At 44.3% G+C, this 24,290-nt stretch overlaps 1 protein-coding gene across 1 annotated transcript; it reads right to left on the bottom strand.

Moving 5' to 3' along the window:
* Positions 1-1,367: 1,367 nt before the first annotated feature.
* SEC11C (SEC11 homolog C, signal peptidase complex subunit) lies at positions 1,368-24,210 on the bottom strand. Its single transcript, XM_081253294.1, has 6 exons — positions 24,025-24,210; positions 9,159-9,268; positions 6,976-7,125; positions 4,470-4,589; positions 2,430-2,487; positions 1,368-1,568 (listed from the first exon to the last, which is right to left on the bottom strand). The coding sequence occupies exons 1-6, from the start codon at positions 24,109-24,111 to the stop codon at positions 1,515-1,517; spliced, it is 579 nt and encodes a 192-aa protein (XP_081109420.1). The 5' UTR covers positions 24,112-24,210; the 3' UTR covers positions 1,368-1,514.
* Positions 24,211-24,290: the final 80 nt, after the last annotated feature.

Genomic DNA, 24,290 nt, shown 5'->3' with positions numbered 1-24,290 from the left:
TGTACAGGTGAGTGAAGGCAACAGGTTATGCCGAAGAGGAAAACACACGTAACCATGGGTGACACGTACCGAGTGCAAACTGCGTACATGGGCAGCACTGGGCTAAGGAATCATCTACTAATTCCTGGGGACACACAGGGAGGTGAGAGCAGGTCTCACCTTCCATTTGAGGTTGAGGGAAGTTATGCACAAGGCCCACGGGTGGTTAAGTGACCAGGCAGGATTCTAAAGTGTTAGATCACAATTGAACAAACCTGAAAGAAGGAGGTAGATTTCTAAGTTCGGACTGAAAAGGATGTCAACATCGTATTGTTTGGTGAAGAGAGGACGTTTTGGCAAAACTGAAGAGAGTATCTGAAAATACCACTGGCCTCCTTTTTATCCCCTTAACACTTTGCAGTGTGGTCCGGGCAGCAGCAGCACCAGTGTTCCCTGGGAGTGTTTCTATTTTTTTCTTTCTTCTTTGGCCCTTAGTTCCCCAACCAGGGATTGAACCCTTGCCGAACCCTTGCCCCACCCTTTTGCCCCCTGTAGTGGAAGCACAGAGTCTTAACCACTGGACCACCAGGAAAGTCTCCTCCTCTCGTTTCTTTTAACTCTGCTCTATGTCCCCTCCTCAGAGGTCTTCCCTGACCCATGTGAAAAGCACCCTCTATCTGCTTCTTTCCCACAGCAACTGTCCCTCCTGAAATCACACGTCAGTTTATCACCTGTTCCTTCTACGACACTGGAACCCCCATCCAGGGTGGGACTCAGTATCCCCAGCACCTAAGGCAGCAGCTGGGACACAAGGGTCTGAAAGATGGTTTAACGAGGGACAGTTTTATATTCAGGACTGCGTATAGTGCCAAGATAACGAAACTAAACTGTAACAGTGGAGATCCCTGGGAAATGGAGAGGGAGACTGAGGGGGAAAAGGACACAGCCCTTCCACCCTCCTGTGCTCTGTGCAGTTTGTCAAAGGAGTACGCACTGTTATAATTTATCAGACACTTTTCAAATAATTTACCCAACCACCTCAAGATACACCAGACCACAAGAACAAAGCAGATTACACCTTTCCTTCTAAAAATGTTTTAGGTTTTATTCGTTTATCAGACTACACTTCAATAAATAAGAAATCATTTTCTTTTAAGGGCCTGTCTGTTTCCCCTGGAAATGCTATGAGAAGAATTTTATTTTTGAAACTCAGGTGTTACAACTATATCACGTTTGGACTATGCATTATCCCACTAGCAGGCCAGGCCCAGAGATGGCCTGCCTGAGTCTTGAAGTGCTTCAGACCCTCAAGCTTGGTTTAGAATGATTACCACGAGAAGCAGAGAGATTGAGCACATTCAAATCAGAGTCCACAAAAGAAAACAATCTTCACTGATGAATCGTTTATTCAAACAAGACAAAAACGTCTCCACATTGTTTCCTTTTATACAGAAAGTGGAACATTTCAAATATATTAGCTTTTCTCTTTTTCAACAGAATTTATTTCTGTCTGGTCCCAGGAATTGCCTTTCATTTTAGGATTCACGTTTTAGTAACACATATGCACCCATTACAGCCAAAAGAGCGTACTGCAAAGAAAACACAGTGGAAAATTACTGTGAGGACTACAGATAAATTTGGTCTATAAATGTATTCAGATAAAGTCTGGTCAATACTGGACTGAGGACAGGATCAAAAGATGACCTCTTCCACATGCTTTGTTCTCCAAATGAGCCATTCAATAACACGTAACAGTTAAAACCCCCCAATATATTGATGGACCAAGGATCACACACCCAACAAACACTGCTAATGTACTACTCATTCATGTGTAGGTTTCCTACTGTGTTTCAAGTGATTAAAAAATAATATGGGGGCTTCCCTGGTGGCGCAGTGGTTGGGAGTCCGCCTGCCGATGCAGGGGACACGGGTTCGTGCCCCGGTCCGGGAAGACCCCACATGCCGCGGAGCGGCTGGGCCCGTGAGCCATGGCCGCTGAGCCTGCGCGTCCGGAGCCTGTGCTCCGCAACGGGAGAGGCCACAGCAGTGAGAGGCCCGCGTACCGCAAAAAAAAAAAAAAAAAAAAAAAAGGATACTATTTTTGTTGAAGTTGGGAGATAAGCATTACTGGGCTGATAAGCATTACTGGGCTTATTGTACTACTTTTTTCGTATGTTTAAAGATTTCCGTAATAAAAAGCAAAAAATATGTAGGTGCCATTTTAGAACACACTATATAAACATAAAAGGTGGAAGTACTTACTTTCAATAATTAATTTCAATAATTTAAAACAGATAACTTAAATGAGTATATTAATTTGTAATTAACTACAAATACTCTGCAGAAGAATTAGCTAGCAAAACATTCTTAACAGACTGCATCTTTACAGTTGCATGTGTAAAAGCGCCAATATTTTCTTAAAAAATAAAGACGTACACATAAATTCCTACCTTGAATTTTGGATAGTCGTTCATTATTATGGTGACCATACCAACATATGGTAAAAACCTAAATTGTGGGATAAAAGCCAGAAGTGTAAAAAGTGTCTGTAATATAATGATAGCAATACTTGAAAACACTATAAATCAGCATAGGAAAAAGTCTTCCTTGGGAACAACACTGATTGGGGCCATAAAAACAATATTCACTCCTGTCTCAGAAGGTTTTACTAGTAAAAAGCATCAGCACTAACAGCCAGGACAACTTTTTAAGAAGGCACATTAGGATCTAGAGATGCCACTTGTCTTCACTTGCTGCATTTCACCCGAACAGAATGAAAATAATTAGTTGAGCCACTAGGACAACAGAAAGGGCAAATCGAGTTCTTAATTTTTCTTAGTAGAGATGTAAGATTCAGATAGCCTATATATAAACTGCTGTGTGAGAGAGCTTTGAAAGCACATGAATAATTATTGGATTGGCCAAAAAGTTCGTTCGAGTTTCGATCTTACAGGAAAACCCGAACAAACTTTTTTGGCCAACCCAATCGTTTGTAACTGAAGGAATCCTCATCATTTTCATTGCACAGCACTTTTCAGATATAACAAAGAAGTCGGTTGGGCAGTGAACACAAATGTGAATCCCGTAATTTATACCCAAACATGATTATGATCCCAGAGAGGATAAGCCAGGATAAACCAGCCAATGATCATGCTGACAAAATTAATGTCAATATGGAATCAGTTGGACCCAAGTCTCAATCATGTCACTGATAGGAAACAAGGTAACACCCCCTTAGTACCCTCCAGTCTGCTTTAAAATCAGTAGCATCAACCTCTCACTTATACACAGCCTCTCACCAGAGTGTCTAGAAATACAGGACTGACCAGCTGCAGGTCTCTGTCATCTCCCTGCAGATATTCAGGTGGGATTATTGCAATAGAGGAGAAATGGTTAAAAGGTGAGCAGAGGGAGGAAAGGGGTCGAAAGAGGCCTTAAACTACGAGCTGATGAATAAAGCTGCACCTTAGAAAATGGTCACTGGTGTTCTCCAGCCTTACACGGCTGGTGGGATTTCAACAAAAGGAGACATTTCTAGAAAGGGTTAAATATAAAAGGCCACCGAGAGAGGGGGAGAATCTCTTTTTATGGTATTTAATAACGGGACAGACTCTCTGCTGTGTCAATCAGAAGCAGAACTCATGGCTGGAACAGTTATGCAAAGATGGGTATTAAACATTTTATCACAGAACTTTTCTTAGTAGTAAAAACCAGGAGATAATCTAAATGTTGACCATAAGAGGACTAGTGAAATCAGTTATGATTCTCAGAGGAACACCATGCAGTCGTTTAAAAAGATATAGGTGTAGGGCTTCCCTGGTGGCGCAGTGGTTGAGAGTCCGCCTGCCAGTGCAGGGGACACGGGTTCGTGCCCTGGTCCGGGAAGATCCCACATGCCACGGAGCGGCTGGGCCCGTGAGCCATGGCCACTGAGCCTGCGCGTCCGGAGCCTGTGCTCCGCAATGGGAGAGGCCACAACAGTGAGAGGCCCGCGTACCGCAAAAAAAAAAAAAAAGAAAGAAAAAAGATACAGGTGTAGATTTGACACAGAAAGCTATCTGCAACTTGCTGTTGGGTGAAGAAATAAAACTCTTCTATGTAAAATTATATATTATATATGCATACACACATCTATATAGGTACAAGGAATATCTAGAATATTCATCACAGTGTTACACAGTAGTTATGTCTGAAAGGATTTCTTATAATTGTTATTTAAAATCTATAAATAATCTCTAGGTGAGGATTTATTTCAAAAACAGAATTAAACCCATGATATAGATAGCATACTTGCATTCAGCTTTAGATTTTAGGTGCTTAGGAAGTTCTGAATTTTGTTTAGTCTTTACAGTACAAAGTAAAACTGCTTCCAGCTCTCCTGACGTATAATCTTTGTAATGAATAATTCTATTAACCTTGGTTTCTTTGTTTCTAAATATTTTTCTGGCTTCTGAATCTTCTGTATAACTTAAAAGTTAATCCTCACTCACCCTCTGGCTCTCCCCACCACATCCTTCTTTTCGAGCCAGTTCTGGCCTTCTTTGTACAAGCCTCTATCGTCAACTTCATTATTATCTCCTTTAGTCAGAAATTTGATGTCTCCATTATCTCTGGAAAGCAAAACAATGTCCTTTCAAAAATTATTTTCAGCACAGCATCGTTAGAAAAGTATTAGCTCGGCCAACACTTTACAGGCAGATATGGGCATTGAGAAAAGCAGTCAAAGATAACTTGATCTTTCTTGGTCTAAGATGCTTGCTGGCAGACAACCATTCAACTAAAGCACAAATCTAATGACAATTTTGTAGACTTAAATTCTAAAACACTTAAGTTACCCTGATAACCAAAAAGCATGGTGAAGCACAAGGGCACCAGGAAGGCAATGATTAGCTCCAGCATCTGTTTCCATCCGTTCTTCATCCGCAGGGACCAACTGGTTAACACAGATTATATTCCTCTTCACTCGACACATGAACTTGGTCCCAGATTACACAGATTTGAGCACAGGGTAATTCAAACACAAATGTGCTCTTAGTTCTCCTCAAGCTTATTTTTCCTTACCAAATGTGGGATGTGTTAATGCCTTATTTCCTTCACCACTGAGCAAAGTGGATTACAATCCAGTTTGCAAACAAACAGGAATTACAAACGGCATAAAACCACTGTGTTAAAGAGACAGGAGGGATTCATTTTAAACATTGTCAACTGGTGCTTACACAGCCTTGATACTAGAAACACAATATTATAGCCTTATAGAGCTATAAAGAGGGTCTTTTTTCAATAAGACAAATGAGAAAATGCACTAAATAATTTGATAAAATATTAAAAGCCCACAAAGATTTGAAACCACGCCAAAAAGAGCGAGCTGATTCGCAGCCATGGTTATAAAATAAATTAAGAGTAGAAAAACCTGGGCCATCTCTCACAATTCATGAAAATTACAGCAAAGCATCATTATTTCCTTAACTTTGAACAATTTCTCATCTTTTTTTAATAATATATTTTATTTAACTCAATATATCAAAAGTAATCCTTCAACATATAATCCATCTAAAATTATTATTGAGATATTCTCTGTCTTTTTTTGGTACTAAGTCTTTGAAATCTTGTGTATATTTCACACTAGTTACATTTCAAGTGCTCAGTAACCATATATTGCTGGTGGCAAACTCTTTGGCTAGTGCAGCTCTGCAGGAAATGCACAATTTCCCATCTTTGGACATTGTTTTAAAATCAGGTGAGAGTTCTGTCGTATCATGACTGAGCATATTTCTTCATCAGTAAGTTAATAAGTACTACTAGGGGCTTCCCTGGTGGCGCAGTGGTTGAGAGTCCGCCTGCCTATGCAGGGGACACGGGTTCGTGTCCCGGTCCGGGAGGATCCCGCATGCCGCAGAGCGGCTGGGCCCGTGAGCCATGGCCGCTGGGCCTGCGCGTCCGGAGCCTGTGCTCCGCAACGGGAGAGGCCACGGCAGTGGGAGGCCCGCGTGCCGCAAAAAAAAAAAAAAAAATAAGTACTACTAACAAGGTAATGTTAGTGCAGTACCAGTGTATTAACACAAACTGAAACATCATTCTAATGTTTAGAGTAAAATGAAGTGAATATTTTCAGTATCAAACATCTTTGGGGAACACCTGGAATCAGTGAATGGAATGAGAATCTCATACCAGAAATGTACAAACAGACACACATACACAAACACACACACACACACACACACAGAGGATGAGCAATGCTCCATTATTTAAAAAATACAAATATATATACCTAACTTTAATCCCATACTCATGCAGGTAAAATGCTATACTAAGCTGCATAAAGGTAAATGAATAACCACATATGTAACGTTTTCGCTAATCATGTGACTGTACTCTCTCATGGAAACTTAATATGTTTGAGCTAGAAGTCATTGTTTCTGGTTCCCAAGAAGTGTTTTAATAAGTCATCACTGGCATTTAAGGAAAAGGCAAAGCCATTTGTGGTGGGGAGAATTAATGCAGGATATGCAATGATCAAATCATGGGAAGAGATGGGGAAAGGAATTTTTATTCATCCAGGGCTAATATTACTGCTGAGAATGCCAGTTTGTCCAAAGTGACATTGAGAAACAGGTAGCTTTCTGCATTTCAGAAGATAATTCTCTTACGAAAATTATCCTCAATTACCATGAGATATGATTTTCTTTGAGACTCCTTCAAATAACTAATATTCTGCAAGAATACATTCCAGTGTACATTGTGCAGCAATTCAAGTTTTTCAAGTGCTTTAGTAAACATCAGTTCATTTCATTCACATAATCGCCCTGTGAGTTACTGTGGGTAAAGTATTATTCCCATCTTACAGACTCAGTTAAGTAGCAGGTTCAAAGTCACCCAATTACTAAATGGCGAAACTAGGAACATAATCCAGTGTTTCTGCTACTTTCTAATCAACCATTCAAACTGTCCACAGTTTTGTCTACAAAACAAAACCAGAGAGAAGTAAAGCCTCTTTACTTTTCATGAACTTTGATTACTCTGTGAACTATTGGAATGTCTCGGCCTTCGACTTTAAAAACAACGATTTCACCAGCTCTAATCGGGTCTTCTCGGAAATTTGTTAGGAACAGAAGGTCGCCCCTGTGAAAGGCTGGCTCCATGCTGCCACTGGAAAGAAACACAAAGTCACATCAGAATTCTGTTCACACCAGGCGAACATTTCAACCCATAAAGAACACAACAAACATACCACTTAGAATATCAACTTTCATCAACAGTCAAGCAGGTCTATGAGCTATAAAACAAACCACAGCAATCTCCTTCTGACTGCTCAAGGTGATAGTGGTGAGAAAGGGAGAGATTTCTTCTTGGATTTGAGCATGAAAAGGGCACCAGTGGGTCCCTCTGCAGTTTGTATTAGGTAGAAAAAGAACTAAGAAAAACGTGGACTCTTTGAAGTAAAAGCCAATGATGGCTAAAATGCTTAGGATAATTTCTTCATCTACTGCTTCATCTTTACTCCTCTGACAAAATTCCTGAAGACACGCAGTGGGAAGAAGTTTCTAGAAAACCATCTCAGTCTGTGATAACAAGGACAGCAGCTTTTTAAAAAAAAAAACTCCCTGAACAAGTCTCAGAGGCAGGATGAGTGCACTGCAGTTTGGCAGCAAGAGTCATTATCGTGCCCCGTTAGGAAGGCAGTCCTTTGAAATGTTTCACTAATAACAACTTACACTTGCTTTCCTCAAGGACCAGGGATCCCCCCAAGGTCAGTGTTCCCCAAGGTCACACATCCCTCGTGATGTCAACAGTTTATGCTGACAAACCAAACTGCTTTAGAATTGTAAAGGATGCTTTAAAAAAAAAAGTCCCCATGTACTGCAATTTCACAATAATCTCTGCACGCAAGTGCGTCTGTGTGATTGAAGCAGGGCTGGAACACCTCGGACCGAGTTCTGGCTCTGCCGAAAGTGACTGTGAGATGCGGGCGACGTGGCCTTGTTGGACTTCAGCTTCCATGCTTGTTGGGCCCCTCTGAATTTGAGGGGTTTCATTTTTTCTTTTTTTTCAAAAGCCTTAAAATCCTTCCTTCAAATGAAATCTTACCAGGTACAGTCTAGTCACATAAAGTACATAAAAGTGGAGCTGTCACAACTGAAGCAAGGCTAAGGTGTCTACAGTCCGTGAGCTTGGTCACCTTTTCCCTCCTAACCCATCCACCTGGACCCTCGGGCACCCCTGGAGCACAGTGTAAACACCAGTGAATTAGAGGCCCCCTCAGCTCTGTGTGTGAACTATGCCATCCTCAGGCTCCTAAGTTTATGAAAATGCTGCATCTCTAGAAGCAGGCCCCTTGGCCAGCCACAGAAGGGCGGCCTGGTGAAGCCCGGGCCAGAGCTGTTGCCCCATCACGTGACAGCGGGGCCCAGAGGAGGGAAGGGGCACTGGCTTGGGAGCCAAGAAGCCTGCGTGCTGGTTCTCCTGCTCTGGCCAGCGGCGACCCTGCCCGCGTCACTGCTACAGCCCGCTGATCCCCCTGTGGAACAACAGGGCTCCACTCCCACTGCAGGGAGACTCAACGACCTAAGACACAGTGCACAGAGCACCTCCAAGCACCTCAGGGCTCACAGACACGCTATTTAATTTCAAGTTGACTGTTACGTTTCTCCCCTTGGACGACTTCATGGCTCTGGGAAGTTAAAGTATAAACTTTTCTGAGATGAATACGCTGTGCTTTCTAAGAGTAAAAGTCTTGAGAGTCTTGAGAAGAGAGGAGTCAGCTACCACAGCGCTGCTCAAGAAACTTGAGAAAACACCAGACACCATGCTGGGCACAGACTCCCTGCCCACGCGGGACAAAGAGAACCAAGTAAGAGCTTTAAATTAGTTATGTTTAAAAATCAGTGTGTACACAAATAAAATGCATTATTACTATCTTATTAAAATGTCATTTAACGTGGGTTAAAACATTAAAACATGAAAGTAAATCACATTGCACTGGACCACAAACATCAACATGATGAAAGGCCTCAATTGTCTGTTGAAAAGGATTTTTCAACAAAAGCCAAAAAAAAAAAGAAACCTTCTCAAAACAGATATCAATAAAGAAAACTCTAAAACTATCCAATTACAACACGGAGTTTGGGCTGTCCGCGCTGCTCCTGGGTCCTGGGCAGCAGCGGGCCAGCGGCGGGACCCACCTCAGCACCACCACGATGGGACTCTCGCTGCCAGTGAGGACGATCAGGCCCTTCCAGATCATGAGCGCAGAGGACACAATCATGGCAAAGTTTAAGACCTGGTAATAGAGCTGGAACGAAAAAGGCCAAACCGAAAGTAAGAACCGGTGACAGAATATTCACTAACCCAAAGCTGGAGATGTGCTTGTTTAAAAAAAAAAAAGAAAAAGCTGTTATTTTAGGACATGAAACTAGTTCACACAAGCTACAAAGTTAGGTAGAATTTCAACTTCTGACCATGGAATGCCCATGTATCTTCTCTCCTTCCATGAGAGAAAAGGAAAAAAATAAAAAAAACCCAGAGTAATCTGTGAGACCTGCTTTGTTAAGGCCTCTGTACGACTCTTCTTACCTCTCCAGAATCCCCCAGAACCTTCCACCCTGAGGGGACCCACCACTCAGGTTCTATGGCTTGGCCTCCCGCTCTAGTGCAGAGGGCGTAGGTCTAACCTGAGAGCCCCGACGTGCCCACAGTTCACCTAGAACACTCCTCAGCCCCACGGCCAGAAGATCCCAAACAAGGGTGCAGAATCCTAGTCTCACAGGACTCTGTCCTACGTGAGGTTATTCTGCAGCGGAAATTACAATTCAAAAGTGAACAGAAACTGTGAACACCTAGATGTTTAGGGTTTTCATAAATGTTTTAAATGACGAGCATCAAATATTTGGTTAAGAACGCGGCAGGAAGGCCACCCGAGTCCGCATCTAGTTCTAAGCCGCCCTCGCGCCACCGGAGACCACGGAGCTAGGGCCCACAGGGCTGCCCGCCCTCCCTGTGCTCCAGGACGGCTCCGACTGTGGCACCTGCCTCGGCCCGCCTCCTGCGCTTGCTCTGGGTGATCAGAAGAGCGTGGATGGCCCACCCAGCACTCTGGTGTCTCAATTCCTGGGCCTCCCATGACCCTCTCCCTCCACCTGAACCGTCCACTCTCAGCAGCATACCTGGCCCTGCAACGACTCAATCCCCCACCACGGCTCTAGCTCAAGTAGCCCCTCCACCTGGGCACGCGAGCCTGCTCTTCTAGCCTGTGTGTTCACCTACACGGCCGGACTCTGGCCCTCCAGGGGCCTCCACCACCCACTTCCGTCTCTCCACCCTCGGCATGCAGCGTGCAGCCCCCATGAGGCCTGGCAGCCGCCTTACTCCAAGACCTTCTGTCTACCCCTCCAGAGAAGAAGCTTCCAGACCTCTACCCGCGAGGGGAAGCCTCTGAGTAGAGTCGGAGAGGACAGCTTGGGCTCTAACTGCTTCTCGGCTTTCTTGCCCATCTCATTCATTTCAGCCCCACCTCCCCTGCACCCCTCCCGCCCATTCTGGAGACACCTGGAACTGCCAGCCCTTGAGTCCTGGAGGCATCTGCAGCATAAGCAGCGCGGACTTACTCCTCCAGGTCACCCCACTGCTGGTTCCAGCTGTCAGCTGCCACTCTTCTGTTTTCCAGCTTCTAGTATTTGATTGCTCTTGTTTCCCTTTCTGGGCTTCCTATCTTGGAGTCACCGATGACTTTTTAAAATCCCTTTACTATATATAGTTTTAGTGGTGTTTCAGAGCAAGTGAGATTAGATAGGTTAGATCCCGTCTTAACTACCGGCCAGCTTTCCAGAATATCCTTTGGAAGTGAGTTAGGAGCTAGGACTCAGATCACATGGCTCTGGACAGTACTGTTTTCCTCAAATATCCAAATATAATTTTAACTGAGACAGAATGCAGGGTTATGGACCCTTTTTGAGGATCGAATACAGTTTAAAATGCAGTTTTAAGCACAGTTTAAATATAGTTTTAAATAGTCTTAAACATGCACAAGGCCCGGAGAAATGGGGGCTGAAGACACTCAGGAAGGCCAGGAGGCATGTGGCAGCTGGATTTACCCGGTTCTGACTTCTGAAAGTGTAGACCAGCCTTTACAACAGCGGTTCTCAAACTTCAGTGTGCACTAGCATCCCCACGTGGGGCCTGAGAATTTGCATTTCAAACAAGTTCCCAGGTGATCCTGAAGCTGCTGGTCCAGGGACCACAGTTTGAGAACCGCTGTTCTCTACCATTGGTTATCACACTTGGCTGCACATCAGAATCACCTGGGGAGCCTTTGGAGCACGGTATACCTGGTCTCCCTCCAAGACCGACGGAACCAATGGGAGGGGAGGGGTGCCGGCATCCCTGTTGCTCCAACGGCTCGCAGGTGGTCCTGACGCACAGGGGCTGGACCACTGTTCTATACCTTCTCCCTCCCCTGGGCTTCAGTCACTCCCACCTTCAATCCGCCTTCCACCTCACATCCTCCGTAAGGCTTCTACACTCTCTCTTCACCGCCAAACCTCAGGAGCTTCTACCCCAGGTTTCCCCCCTTCCTCACCACCTACAGTCACCCCTCAGCCTACACACCCAGTCACATGCTCACCAAATCCAACGGACAACTGTCAGTCCCCACCTTGCTGACCTTTCGGCAGCTGTCAACACAGATGATCACTTCTACAAACTCTCTGCCCCTGGCTTCCTGGATGGCACACTGTCCACCCTCTGACCACTTTCTTTCTAATCTTCCTGCCAGTTCCTCCTCCTCTAACTGGACCTTCAAATGCTGGCACTGGCGCCAGCATGCTAACTGCTCCCAGTACTGAGATGTCCACCTGCCTCCCTGACAGTCTCACTCGGGTGTCTGTAAAGGCAGCTCCAACCCAACACGGTCAAAACTGAACTTACCTTCTCCAAAAAGGCTTCAGTGCTCGTGATCTCATCTCAATACATGGCATTCCCAGCCACCCAGCTGTCTGCAGTCACCCCCCACCCATTCGTTCTATCCTCTCTATCTTCTAAATATGTCTGGCATTTGTTCAGTTCCTTCTATTCCCACGGCCACCACGCTCACCTAAGTCACCAGCACAGCCTGTCGGACACTGCGAGAGCCTCCTAACCAGGCTCCTGATGTCCACGCGTGCATCTTCCGACGCGTTCTGCACACTACACTCAGCACTGGTTTTCAAATGCACCTCTGGTCATCGGGTCATCTCTATGCCCTGCATAAGGCTCTTTGATTGCATCCCACACTCCATGCATGAATATGATCTCTAAGTCCCTGTCTGATATATGGCCTCTCCTCTCCAGTAGTAAAGCTCACTGCACTCCAGCCCCACTGGCGGGCTCTGTCAGTGATTCAGAAAGCACACGCTCCTTCCCACTCCAGGACCTTCACCGGCTACTGTCGGGGCCCAGGAGGCTCTCCTTAGCACACCTAACACTCACTCACCTTTAAGTCCTACTTTAAACATCAGTTCCCAAGGGAAGCCCTCCCTGACCCATTAGACCAGGAGTTAGCAAACTTTTTCTGTAAAGGGCCAGGTAATACATATTTTAGGTTTATGGGCCTTATCATCTCTGTTGAAATGACTCAACTCTACCATCGTAGTGGGAAGGAAGCTACAGACAATACGTAAAAGAATGAATGTGGCCTTATTCCAATAAAACTTTATTTATAAAAACGGGCAGTGGAGTCGGAGCGCAGGGAGAGGACTGGGGCTGGCGGCAGGAAGAGAGCCTGAAGGGGTTAGTGCACCACGGCTAGCCCGGAGGGAGTCCGGGGAAAGGGTCTGGAGCTGCTGAAGAGGCAAGAGACTTTTTTCCCTTTTGTTTCCTGGTGCGCGAGGAGAGGGCATTAAGAGGGCTGCTTGGGGAAGCGCCGGAGACAGGCACGAGCCGCGGGTAAGGCACGGACCTCGGAGACGGGCGTGGGCCGCCGCCGCCGCCGCCGCCCGCCGCCGCCGCCGCCGCCGCCGCCACCGCCGCCCGCCGCGGCCCGCCGCCGCCGCGGCCCGCCGCCGCCGCCGCGGGCCGCCGCCGCCGCGGGGCCTGTGTGCGAGCGCGGGTCACTGTCCGCCCCGCCTTCCGGGGGGCCTGTGCACCCCGCCACTGCCGGGGTCCCCGAGACCCGGGGACGGCTTTCCCGGGAAAGCGCACGGAGCGCCACGGGCTGCTGCAACGTCACGCCGGCCTCTGCCGCCGCAGGCCCGCCCCACACTGCGCGCCCTTCCCTCCCCTCTGCCTGAGTGAGCCAGAGCCCCCGAATCAGCGGCTCCTTTAAACCCGTCCTGTCTGAGCGAAGAACGGACGCCCTCCGGCGACCTACGCGCAGAGGCGGGGCCAGGTCCAAGGCTGAGACCCGGGAGCTGTGAGAGCAGAGGCAGGGAAATCTCTTTGTGCAGCCTCGGAGGCAGCGGATTATAGCTCCACGGTCCATTTGATGTGCCCTGCGTCTGTGGAGTGCATGAATGGACAGCGAATCATCCCAAATTGAGGAAGTGGACTTTGAGGACAAGATTTAAGACTTTCCCCCCTTTTCCTCTTTTTACAACGAATTATTCCAAATTAAGGAGGTGGACTTAGAGAGCAAGATTTCAGACTTCTCGCCCTTTTCCTCTTTTTACAACGAATTATCCCAAATTGAGGAGGTGGACTTGGAGAGCAAGATTTTTGATTTTCCCCCCTGCTCTCTTTTTGTGAATGTGTATGTGTAATCTTCTGTGTAAGATTCTCTCTGTATAGCTTTGCTTCCACCATATGTCCCAGGGTTCTATCGGTCCGGTTTTTTTTTTTTCAATAATTACTTTCTAATTTTAATAACGCTACTATATTTCATACTTTATTCTATTTTACTTTACCTGCTCTTTCTTTTTTTCCTACTCTCCCTTCCTCCCTCCCTCCCTCCGCTCCTCCTTTCCTTCTTTCTTTTTCTTTCCTCCCTCCCACCCTTCTTCTTTCCACTTTCTTTTTCTTTCCTTCCTCCCTCCCTCCTGTCTTTCTTCCTATCCTTCCTCCCTCCCTCCCTCCTTTCTTTCCTTCTTTCTTTCCATCCTTCCTCCCTCCCTCCCTCCTTTCTTTCTTCCTTCCTTCCTTCCTTCCTTTCTTCCCTTCTTCCTTTCTTTCCCTCTCTCTTTCTTTCTTCTACTAATTCTTTCTTTCTACTTTTTCTCCCTGTTACTCTGAGCCGGGTGGATGAAAGGCTCTTGGTGCTGCAGCCAGGAGCCAGTGCTGTGCCTCTGAAGTGGGAGAGCCAACTTCAGGACACGGGTCCACAAGAGACCTCCCAGCTCCACATAATATCAAGCAGCGAAAATCTCCCAGAGATCTCCATCCCAACACCAGCACCCAGCTTCAGTCAACGACCAGCAAGCTACAGTGCGGGTCACCCTATGCCAAGCAACTAGCAAGGCAGGAACACAACCCCACCCATTAGCAGAGAGGCTACCTAAAAACATAATAAGGCCATAGGCACCCCAAAACACACCACCAGACGTGGACCTGTCCACCAGAAAGACAAGATCGAGCCTCAACCACCAGAGCACAGGAATTAGTCCCCCCCACCAGGAAGCCTACACAACCTACTGAAACAACCTTAGCCACTGGGGTCAGACACCAAAAACAACGGGAACTACGAATCTGCAGCCGGCAAAAAGGAGACCCCAAACACAGTAACATAAGCAAAATGAGAAGGCAGAAAAACACACAGCAGGTGAAGGAGCAAGATAAACACCTACCAGACCTAACAAATGAAGAGGTAATAGGCAGTCTACCTGAAAAAGAATTCAGAATAATGATAGTAAAGCTGATCCAAGATTCTATTTCCATGATCCATAATCTTGGAAATAGAATAGACAACATGCAAGAAACAGTTAACAAGGACCTAGAAGAACTAAAGATGAATCAAGCATCGATTAAAAACACAATAAATGAAATGAAAAATACTCTAGATGGGATCAATAGCAGAATAACTGAGGCAGAAGAACGGATAAGTGAGGTGGAAGATAAAATAGTGGAAATAACTGATGCAGAGCAAAATAAAGAAAAAAGAATGAAAAGAACAGAGGAGAGTCTCAGAGACCTCTGGGACAACATTAAACGCACCAACATTCGAATTATAGGGGTTCCAGAAGAAGAAGAGAAAAAGAAAGGGACTGAGAAAATATTTGAAGAGATTATAGTTGAAAACTTGCCCAATATGGGCAAGGAAATAGTTAATCAAGTCCAGGAGGCACAGAGAGTCCCATACAGAATAAATCCAAGGAGAAATACACCAAGACACATATTAATCAAACTGTCAAAAATTAAACACAAAGAAATCATATTAAAAGCAGCAAGGCAAAAACAACAAATAACACACAAGGGAATCCCCATCAGGTTAACAGCTGATCTCTCAGCAGAAACCCTACAAGCCAGAAGGGAGTGGCAGGACATAATTAAAGTGATGAAGGAGAGAAACCTGCAACCTAGATTACTCTACCCAGCAAGGATCTCATTCAGATTTGATGGAGAAATTAAAACCTTTACAGACAAGCAAAAGCTGAGAGAGTTCAGCACCACCAAACCAGCTTTACAACACATGCTAAAGGAACTTCTCTAGGCAAGAAACACAACAGAAGGAATATACCGACAATAACGAACCCAAAGCAATTAAGGAAATGGGAATAGGAACATACATATCAATAATTACCTTAAATGTAAATGGACTAAATGCTCCCACCAAAAGACACAGAGTGGCTGAATGGATACAAAGACAAGACCCATATATATGCTGTCTACAAGAGACACACTTCAGACCTAGAGACACATACAGATTGAAAGTAAAGGGATGGAAAAAGATATTCCATGCAAATGGAAATCAAAAGAAAGCTGGAGTAGCAATTCTTATATCAGACAAAATAGACTTTAAAATAAAGACTATTAGAAGAGACAAGGAAGGACACTACATAACGATAAAGGGATCGATCCAAGAAGAAGATATAACAATTGTAAATATTTATGCACCCAACATAGGAGCACCTCAATACATAAGGCAAATACTAACAGCCATAAAAGGGGAAATCGACAGTAACACAATCATAGTAGGGGACTTTAACACCCCACTTTCACCAATGGACAGATCATCCAAAATGAAAATAAATAAGGAAACACAAGCTTTAAATGATACATTAAACGAGATGGACTTAGTTGATATTTATAGGACATTCCATCCAAAAACAACAGAATACACATTTTTCTCAAGTGCTCATGGAACATTCTCCAGGATAGATCATATCTTGGGTCACAAATCAAGCCTCGGTAATTTTAAGAAAATTGAAATTGTATCAAGTATCTTCTCCGACCACAATGCTATGAGACTAGACATCAATTACAGGAAAAGATGTGTAAAAAATACAAACACATGGAGGCTAAACAATACACTACTCAATAACGAAGTGATCACTGAAGAAATCAAAGAGGAAATTAAAAAATACCTAGAAACAAATGACAATGGAGACACGACGACCCAAAACCTATGGGACGCAGCAAAAGCAGTTCTAAGGGGGAAGTTTATAGCAATACAATCCCACCTTAAGAAACAGGAAGCATTTCGAGTAAACAACCTGACCCTGCACCTAAAGCAATTAGAGAAAGAAGAACAAAAATACCCCAAAGCTAGCAGAAGGAAAGAAATCATAAAGATCAGATCAGAAATAAATGAAAAAGAAATGAAGGAAACGATAGCAAAGATCAACCAAACTAAAAGCTGGTTCTTTGAGAAGATAAACAAAATTGACAAACCATTAGCCAGACTCATCAAGAAAAAAAGGGAGAAGACTCAAATCAATAGAATTAGAAATGAAAAAGGAGAAGTAACAACTGACACTGCAGAAATACAAAAGATTATGAGAGATTACTATAAGCAACTCTATTCCAATAAAATGGACAACCTGGAAGAAATGGACACATTCTTAGAAATGCACAACCTGCCAAGACTGACTCAGGAAGAAATAGAAAATATGAATAGACCAATCACAAGCACTGAAATTGAAACTGTGATTAAAAATCTTCCATCAAACAAAAGCCCAGGACCAGATGGCTTCACAGGTGAATTCTATCAAACATTTAGAGAAGAGCTAACACCTATCCTTCTCAAACTCTTCCAAAATATAGCAGAGGGAGGAACACTCCCAAACTCATTCTACGAGGCCGACATCACCTTGATACCAAAACCAGGCAAGGATGTCACAAAGAAAGAAAACTACAGGCCAATATCACTGATGAACATAGATGCAAAAATCCTCAACAAAATACTAGCAAACAGAATCCAACAGCACATTAAAAGGATCATACACCATGATCAAGTGGGGTTTATCCCAGGAATGCAAGGATTCTTCAATATACGCAAATCAATCAATGTAATACACCATATTAACAAGTTGAAGGAGAAAAACCATATGATCATCTCAATAGATGCAGAGAAAGCTTTCGACAACATTCAACACCCATTTATGATAAAAACCCTGCAGAAAGTAGGTATAGAGGGATCTTTCCTCAACATAATAAAGGCCATATATGACAAACCCACAGCCAACATTGTCCTCAATGGTGAAAAACTGAAACCATTTCCACTAAGATCAGGAACAAGACAAGGCTGCCCACTCTCACCACTCTTATTCAACATAGTTTTGGAAGTTTTAGCCACAGCAATCAGAGAAGAAAAGGAAATAAAAGGAATCCAAATTGGAAAAGAAGAAGCAAAGCTGTCACTGTTTGCAGATGACATGATACTATACATAGAGAATCCTAAAGATGCTACCGAAAAACTACTAGAGCTAATCAATGAATTTGGTAAAGTAGCAGGATATAAAATTAATGTACAGAAATCTCTGGCATTCCTGTACACTAATGATGAAAAATCTGAAAATGAAATCAAGAAAACACTCCCATTTACCATCGCAACAAAAAGAATAAAATATCTAGGAATAAACCTACCTAAGGAGACAAAAGACCTGTATGCAGAAAACTATAAGACACTGATGAAAGAAATTAAAGATGATACAAATAGATGGAGAGATATACCATGCTCCTGGATTGGAAGAATCAATATTGTGAAAATGACTCTACTACCCAAAGCAATCTACAGATTCAATGCAATCCCTATCAAACTACCAATGGCATTTTTCACAGAACTAGAACAAAAAATTTCAAAATTTGTTTGGAAAAACAAAAGGCCCCGAATAGCTAAAGCAATCTTGAGAACGAAAAACGGAGCTGGAGGAATCAGGCTCCCTGACTTCAGACTATACTACAAAGCTACAGTAATTAAGACAGTGTGGTACTGGCATAAAAACAGAAAGATAGATCAGTGGATCAGGATAGAAAGCCCAGAGATAAACCCACGCACATATGGCCAACTTATCTTTGATAAAGGAGGCAGGAATGTACAGTGGAGAAAGGACAGCCTCTTCAATAAGTGGTGCTGGGAAAACTGGACAGGGACATGTAAAAGTTTGAGATTAGATCATTCCCTAGCACCATACACAAAAATAAGCTCAAAATGGATTAAAGACTTAAATGTAAGGCCAGAAACTATCAAACTCTTAGAGGAAAACATAGGTAGAACACTCTATGACATAAATCACAGCAAGATCCTTTTGGACCCACCTCCTAGAGAAATGGAAATAAAAACAAAGATAAACAAATGGGACCTAATGAAACTTCAAAGCTTTTGCACAGCAAAGGAAACCATAAAGAAGACCAAAAGACAACCCTCAGAATGGGATAAAATATTTGCAAATGAAGCAACTGACAAAGGATTAATCTCCAAAATTTATAAACAGCTCATGCAGCTCAATAGCAAAAAAACAGACAACCGAATCCAAAAATGGGCAGAAGACTTAAATAGGCATTTCTCCAAAGAAGATATACAGACTGCCAACAAACACATGAAAGAATGCTCAACATCATTAATCATTAGAGAAATGCAAATCAAAACTACAATGAGATATCATCTCACACCAGTCAGAATGGCCATCATCAAGAAATCTAGAAACAATAAATGCTGGAGAGGGTGTGGAGAAAAGGGAACACTCTTGCACTGCTGGTGGGAATGTGAATTGGTACAGCCACTATGGAGAACGGTATGGAGGTTCCTTAAAAAACTACAAATAGAACTACCATATGACCCAGCAATCCCACTACTGGGCATATACCCTGAGAAAACCATAATTCAAAAAGAGACATTGGGCCTCCCTGGTGGCGCAGTGGTTGAGAGTCCGCCTGCTGATGCAGGGGATACGGGTTCGTGCCCCGGTCTGGGAGGATCCCATATGCCGCGGAGCGGCTGGGCCCGTGAGCCATGGCCTCTGGGCCTGCGCGTCCGGAGCCTGTGCTCCGCAACGGGAGAGGCCACAACAGTGAGAGGCCCGCATACCGCAAAAAAAAAAAAAAAAAAGAAAAAAAAAAAAAAAGAGACATGTACCAAAATGTTCATTGCAGCTCTATTCACAATAGCCCGGAGCTGGAAACAACCTAAGTGTCCATCATCGGATGAATGGATAAAGAAGATGTGGCACATATATACAATGGAATATTACTCAGCCATAAAAAGAAACGAAACTGAGCTATTTGTAATGAGGTGGATAGACCTAGAGTCTGTCATACAGAGTGAAGTTAGTCAGAAAGAGAAAGACAAATACCGTATGCTAACACATATATACGGAATTTAAAAAAAAAAATGTCATGAAGAACCTAGGGGCAAAACGGGAATGAAGACGCAGACCTACTTGAGAATGGACTTGAGGATATGGGGAGGGGGAAGGGTGGGCTATGACAAGGCGAAAGAGAGGCATGGACGTGTATACACTACCAAACGTAAGGTAGATAGATAGTGGGAAGCAGCCGCAGAGCACAGGGAGATCAGCTCGGTGCTTTGTGACCGCCTGGAGGGGTGGGATGGGGAGGGTGGGAGGGAGGGAGATGCATGAGGGAAGGGATGTGGGAACAGATGTATATGTATGACTGATTCACTTTGTTATAAAGCAGAAACTAATTAAAAAAATAAATAAATAAACTTTAAAAAAAAAAATAAATAAATAAATAAAAATAAAAACGGGCAGTGGGCTGGAGTTTGCCAACCTCTGCTATAGACCAGCCTGTGTCCTCCTGCTATATATGCTCACTGCATCCTGTATTTCTTTATACCATCCATCACCTTGATAATTATGCATATAATTATTTAATGCATCTTTCACACTAAACTGTAAGCTCCACAAAGGCAAGGATCATTTCAGCCTTGTTCACAGCTATGTCCCCAGTGTTCAACACAGGCCTGGGAAAAAGTAAGTATTCAGTTTGTTGAATAAATAGTGAGAAATACACAGTGGGCACATACAAACTAGTAGTAAGAAAAACACTAAAATCGCAACAACAAAAAAGAAGTACAAGCTTAAAACTCTTAATATCCCAAAGAAGAAACACAAGTGGCGAATAAACACAAAGTGTTTAAACCAAATCCCGCCTCCCCCTTGCCCCTTTTTGGCCTAGTAAATGTAAAGGTTTTTTGTTTGCTTTTGTGTGTGTCTCTGTGTGTGTGTGTGTGTGTGTGTGTGTGTGTTAATGCTAATACTCAGAGCGTGGTAAGCATATATTCAAGTGGTGGGGATGCAAGTTGATATAACCATTCTGAAAGCAATTTAGTGTCAAGCATTAGTATCAAGAGGTTGCTCTTGGCCCAGTAACCCTACTTCTAGGAATTCAGTTTAAACCAGTTTAAACCTAAAGGCAGACAGGGAATTATGGCCCAAAGATACTTATCACAGTCTTATTTTTAAAGGGAAAGGGAAGTAAATGAGCAACAACAGAGAAATGACTGAGTAAATAACGGCAAATTGCTGAACTATTTGAAACAATGAATAAAGAACTTTAATGGCAGGACCAAGCACTCAAGATATATTGAGTGAAAAACGTAGGCTGCAGTAGGATCTCCACAAACTGTGAAACAGTTTATAAAGCAAACACAAGGAGCTCCCCCGAGATGCTAAGAGTGGTGGAATTATGAATGATTGGACTGTCTTATTTAAACTACTTTAAACTACTCTCTATTCTTTAAAATTCCTATGATGAGCATAGATTAATTTCAAAATCTGCGAGGGGGTAGAGAAGTATTTAAAGGAAGAGCAATTTGACAAGATAGAGGCCGTTAAAATAATCATTTTGAAGAGTGTGACAAAACATGAAAACATTCTGATATGATAGGAAGGAAAGAAAAGCAAAGCTCAAAACTGTCTCTTGCTAAAATTACAACTGTGTGGGGCTTCCCTGGTGGCGCAGTAGTTGAGAGTCCGCCTGCCGATGCAGGGGACGCGGGTTCGTGCCCCGGTCTGGGAAGATCCCACATGCGGCGGAGCGGTTGGGCCCGTGAGCCATGGCCGCTGAGCCTGCGCGTCCGGAGCCTGTGCTCCGCAACGGGAGAGGCGACAACAGTGAGAGGCCCGCGTACCGGAAAAAAAAAAAAAAATTACAACTGTGTGCAAGTATGTCACTTGAGGTAATCGTGAAGGTTACAAAAGTGGGGACAAAAGGTGCATTAAAATAACTTATTTCGATGTAATAAATGAAAATAGGATAATAAATGTAATTCAAAATTAAAGTTACATACCATTTTTTTAACTCCTTGGCTTAAGTGTCAATAGCAACTAAATTAAATTCCCAGGAGAGCAAAAAAGGAAACTGGAGTGCTAAACGGACATTGTTCAAGTGTTGGGCTATAATATGTTAAACTGTTGCTTAAAGTAAAATCAGCCTTGCTAGTCACATCAGCCTGAAGCAGAAGTTGTTCACTGGCATTCACGTTCAAAAACTTCGCCACCTGCTCTGCTTGACCTAAAGGATTTAGTAAAGAACTGTTGTTTCATTATGAACTGCAGCTCTGATTAGGAAAGCCCCAAGGCATGGTTTTCTACAGAGACTGCCATATTTATACACGTTTTCAAACCATCGAGCTCCACCCTGATAAAAGAAAATTATACAATATTGCCACTTATCTAATAAAGACCATGTACTGAGAATATATTTTCCAGTATGATTTTCTATGCTTGAAAAATTCATTGAGAGGAAATAAAATCAATTCCTCAAAAAAAAAAAAAAAAAAAACTCCTCTGAGCAAGACATTTACTTGCTCAAGAGATAGCCAATTATATAGAAACCTAACAATCAAGCTAACTGCAAAACCACACATCACCCTTCCAGCACCCTATCTTTAAGGGACCTAGTATCTAAGTCTAGGACTGAAATCCGGGAATCTAGAAAATGTAATTTTGATGGAACTACTGACAAGCTGATTAGAAATATACACCCCACATTTCACTGGTGCCTTTTCTTATTGTTCATCTTTGCCTACCAACTCTGTATGCTTGGCACTTAATCATCCCAGCAGAGTTTAGAAGCAAGCTCACAGTCTTTGTCAAGCAAAGATGAAATAGCCTATGTCTACGGGTTTTAAACAAACGTTTCAGACCAGATATTGTGCCTGACAGAGCAGCAGAAATGCCAGTGGCTGTTTTTCTTCCTCTCTTCCTCACTGCAGAAACAAAGAGTCCTTGTTTTTGCATGTGGCTCTTTCCTTAATTAACTGTAAGCAAGGGCAGCAGAAAAAGGAGATCCCTCTTCCAAGACTGGTGGAGCGAGCATGCCTGACAAGGTGTCACAGGATGCTATGGTGGAGGGAAAAAGAAAACAGCAAAAGGACAAAGCTTTCAAAAAAAAAAAAAAGTACAAGGAGGCAGCAGGTTTGAGCTTCTGAATTTTAATTCGAAGACTAGCAAAACACAGACAATGCCACCAGCTACTAACGGGCCCTATCGCTGAGAGTGGGACTATACAGAGCTTTCAAACGGCAAACTGGCTTAGCGATTGACAGATTCATCAGAAGGCGTTCACTGGTAGTCTGCAGTCGGTAATCGGTATCAATTTTACAGACATTTTAAAAACCTACCCAATTAAGTCTAGATTTTTAAAGTAAAGCTCTACTTCCTGGAGGATTTTCTTGTAAACCACATCAACGTTCAGGGCAGTAGCTATTGGTTTTTCCAGCTAGTGGTAATCTCTGCCACAACTCATCTTAATCACAGAAATTCTCGGGAGCTCAACTGACATGCACACCTAGAAGCAACCAGGTTCTCAACACAGTTCATGAGATTCAAGTCACCAAATTCCCCCACGCTACTGCACTAGTCTGAAATTCTACTCGGAAAAAAGAAAGAGAGGGGGACGGGGGCAGGCTAAGGCGAGGCAAAAAGGAAGTCTTCTTCCGAGGCCCTCTCCCAGAGGGGTGAGAGATCAACTCCTGCCGCCCAAAGACCCCACGCTAGCTGCCCCCGATATTCAAGGTGCTGCCAGACCACGGAATCCAAGAATGAAGTCAGAGAAGACATCAGGAATCCCTTTTGGAACACTGATTCAGTCCACAATGATGGAGCACCACCAGTGAGCTCTCCTGCACGAGGAGTTTTATTTAGTCCCGACGCCTGGCCGGGAAAACACTCCCCGGGATGGGAAGAAACCGCGTCGGGAGGCATTACTGGACAGCTCCCATCGCTAGGAAGTTCTCCCCTTTTGCCTGCTTTTCTACCACTTCCATCCGGGGGCAGCCTCCTTCAGGACGTCAGGCCTCAGAAACCCCACAGAGTAATCTGTTCCCTTTTCCACGGGATGGCCCTTCAAATACGTGCAGAAGCCTGTCACTCGCGGTAGAGTCATCTCTCCCCGCTTTTTCAACCACACGACCTCCAAAGGACGGGGTTCCTATTCTCTTCCCCTTCCAGGCCACGCTCCCCTAATCGCGCTTTTGTCAGTACAAGAAAGTGCCCACACGTGGGTCTGTACGGATTTGAACCCGGGGCCTCCGAGAGCCCAGGGCGGGAGCCTCGGGTCAACACCGGCCCCAGTCGCGGGGCGCTGTCCTCGCGGGAGCCCCATCCGGGGAGCTCCGACTCCCCGCTGTCTCAGCCGGTCGCGGCTCCCGGACGCGCCCCCCACGCGGGACTCCGTTACCTGGCGCTTGTTCATCTTCCTCAGATCCCCAAAGATGTCCAAGCCGGACGCAGGGAGATGCGACCCCACGGCGCCCGCGCGTACCATGCCGGGCTCTCTGGGGGCCGAAGCGGCCCGCGGGCTCCAGGTGTCACAGACAGCTGCGGAGCACCGGCCAGGCCCCCGCCCAACGGCCTTGCCGGCCACGTGACCTGAGACTCGCTCGGGCGTCTGGGAATCGTAGTCCTGCGAGTCTTGGCCACCAGCGTACCTGGAAGGAACCAGGA

The sequence above is a fragment of the Mesoplodon bidens genome (genome assembly GCF_964165515.1).
Source record: "Mesoplodon bidens genome assembly, chromosome: 13".
Lineage (NCBI taxonomy): Eukaryota > Metazoa > Chordata > Mammalia > Artiodactyla > Ziphiidae > Mesoplodon > Mesoplodon bidens.
The sequence above is the reverse complement of the archived record's forward strand: the minus strand, read 5'-3'. Positions and strand labels throughout refer to the sequence as shown.

What these genes read in the sequence shown, in the direction of transcription:
- SEC11C (XM_081253294.1), bottom strand. Translation starts at nt 24,111, where the DNA reads ATGGTACGCGCGGGCGCCGTGGGGTCGCATCTCCCTGCGTCCGGCTTG. An exon ending in GGAAGATGAACAAGCGCCAG is followed by an intron (nt 9,269 to 24,024) that starts GTAACGGAGTCC and finishes TTTTCGTTCCAG; the next exon opens with CTCTATTACCAGGTCTTAAA. An exon ending in GTGGTGGGGAGAGCCAGAGG is followed by an intron (nt 2,488 to 4,469) that starts GTGAGTGAGGAT and finishes CCCACAATTTAG; the next exon opens with GTTTTTACCATATGTTGGTA.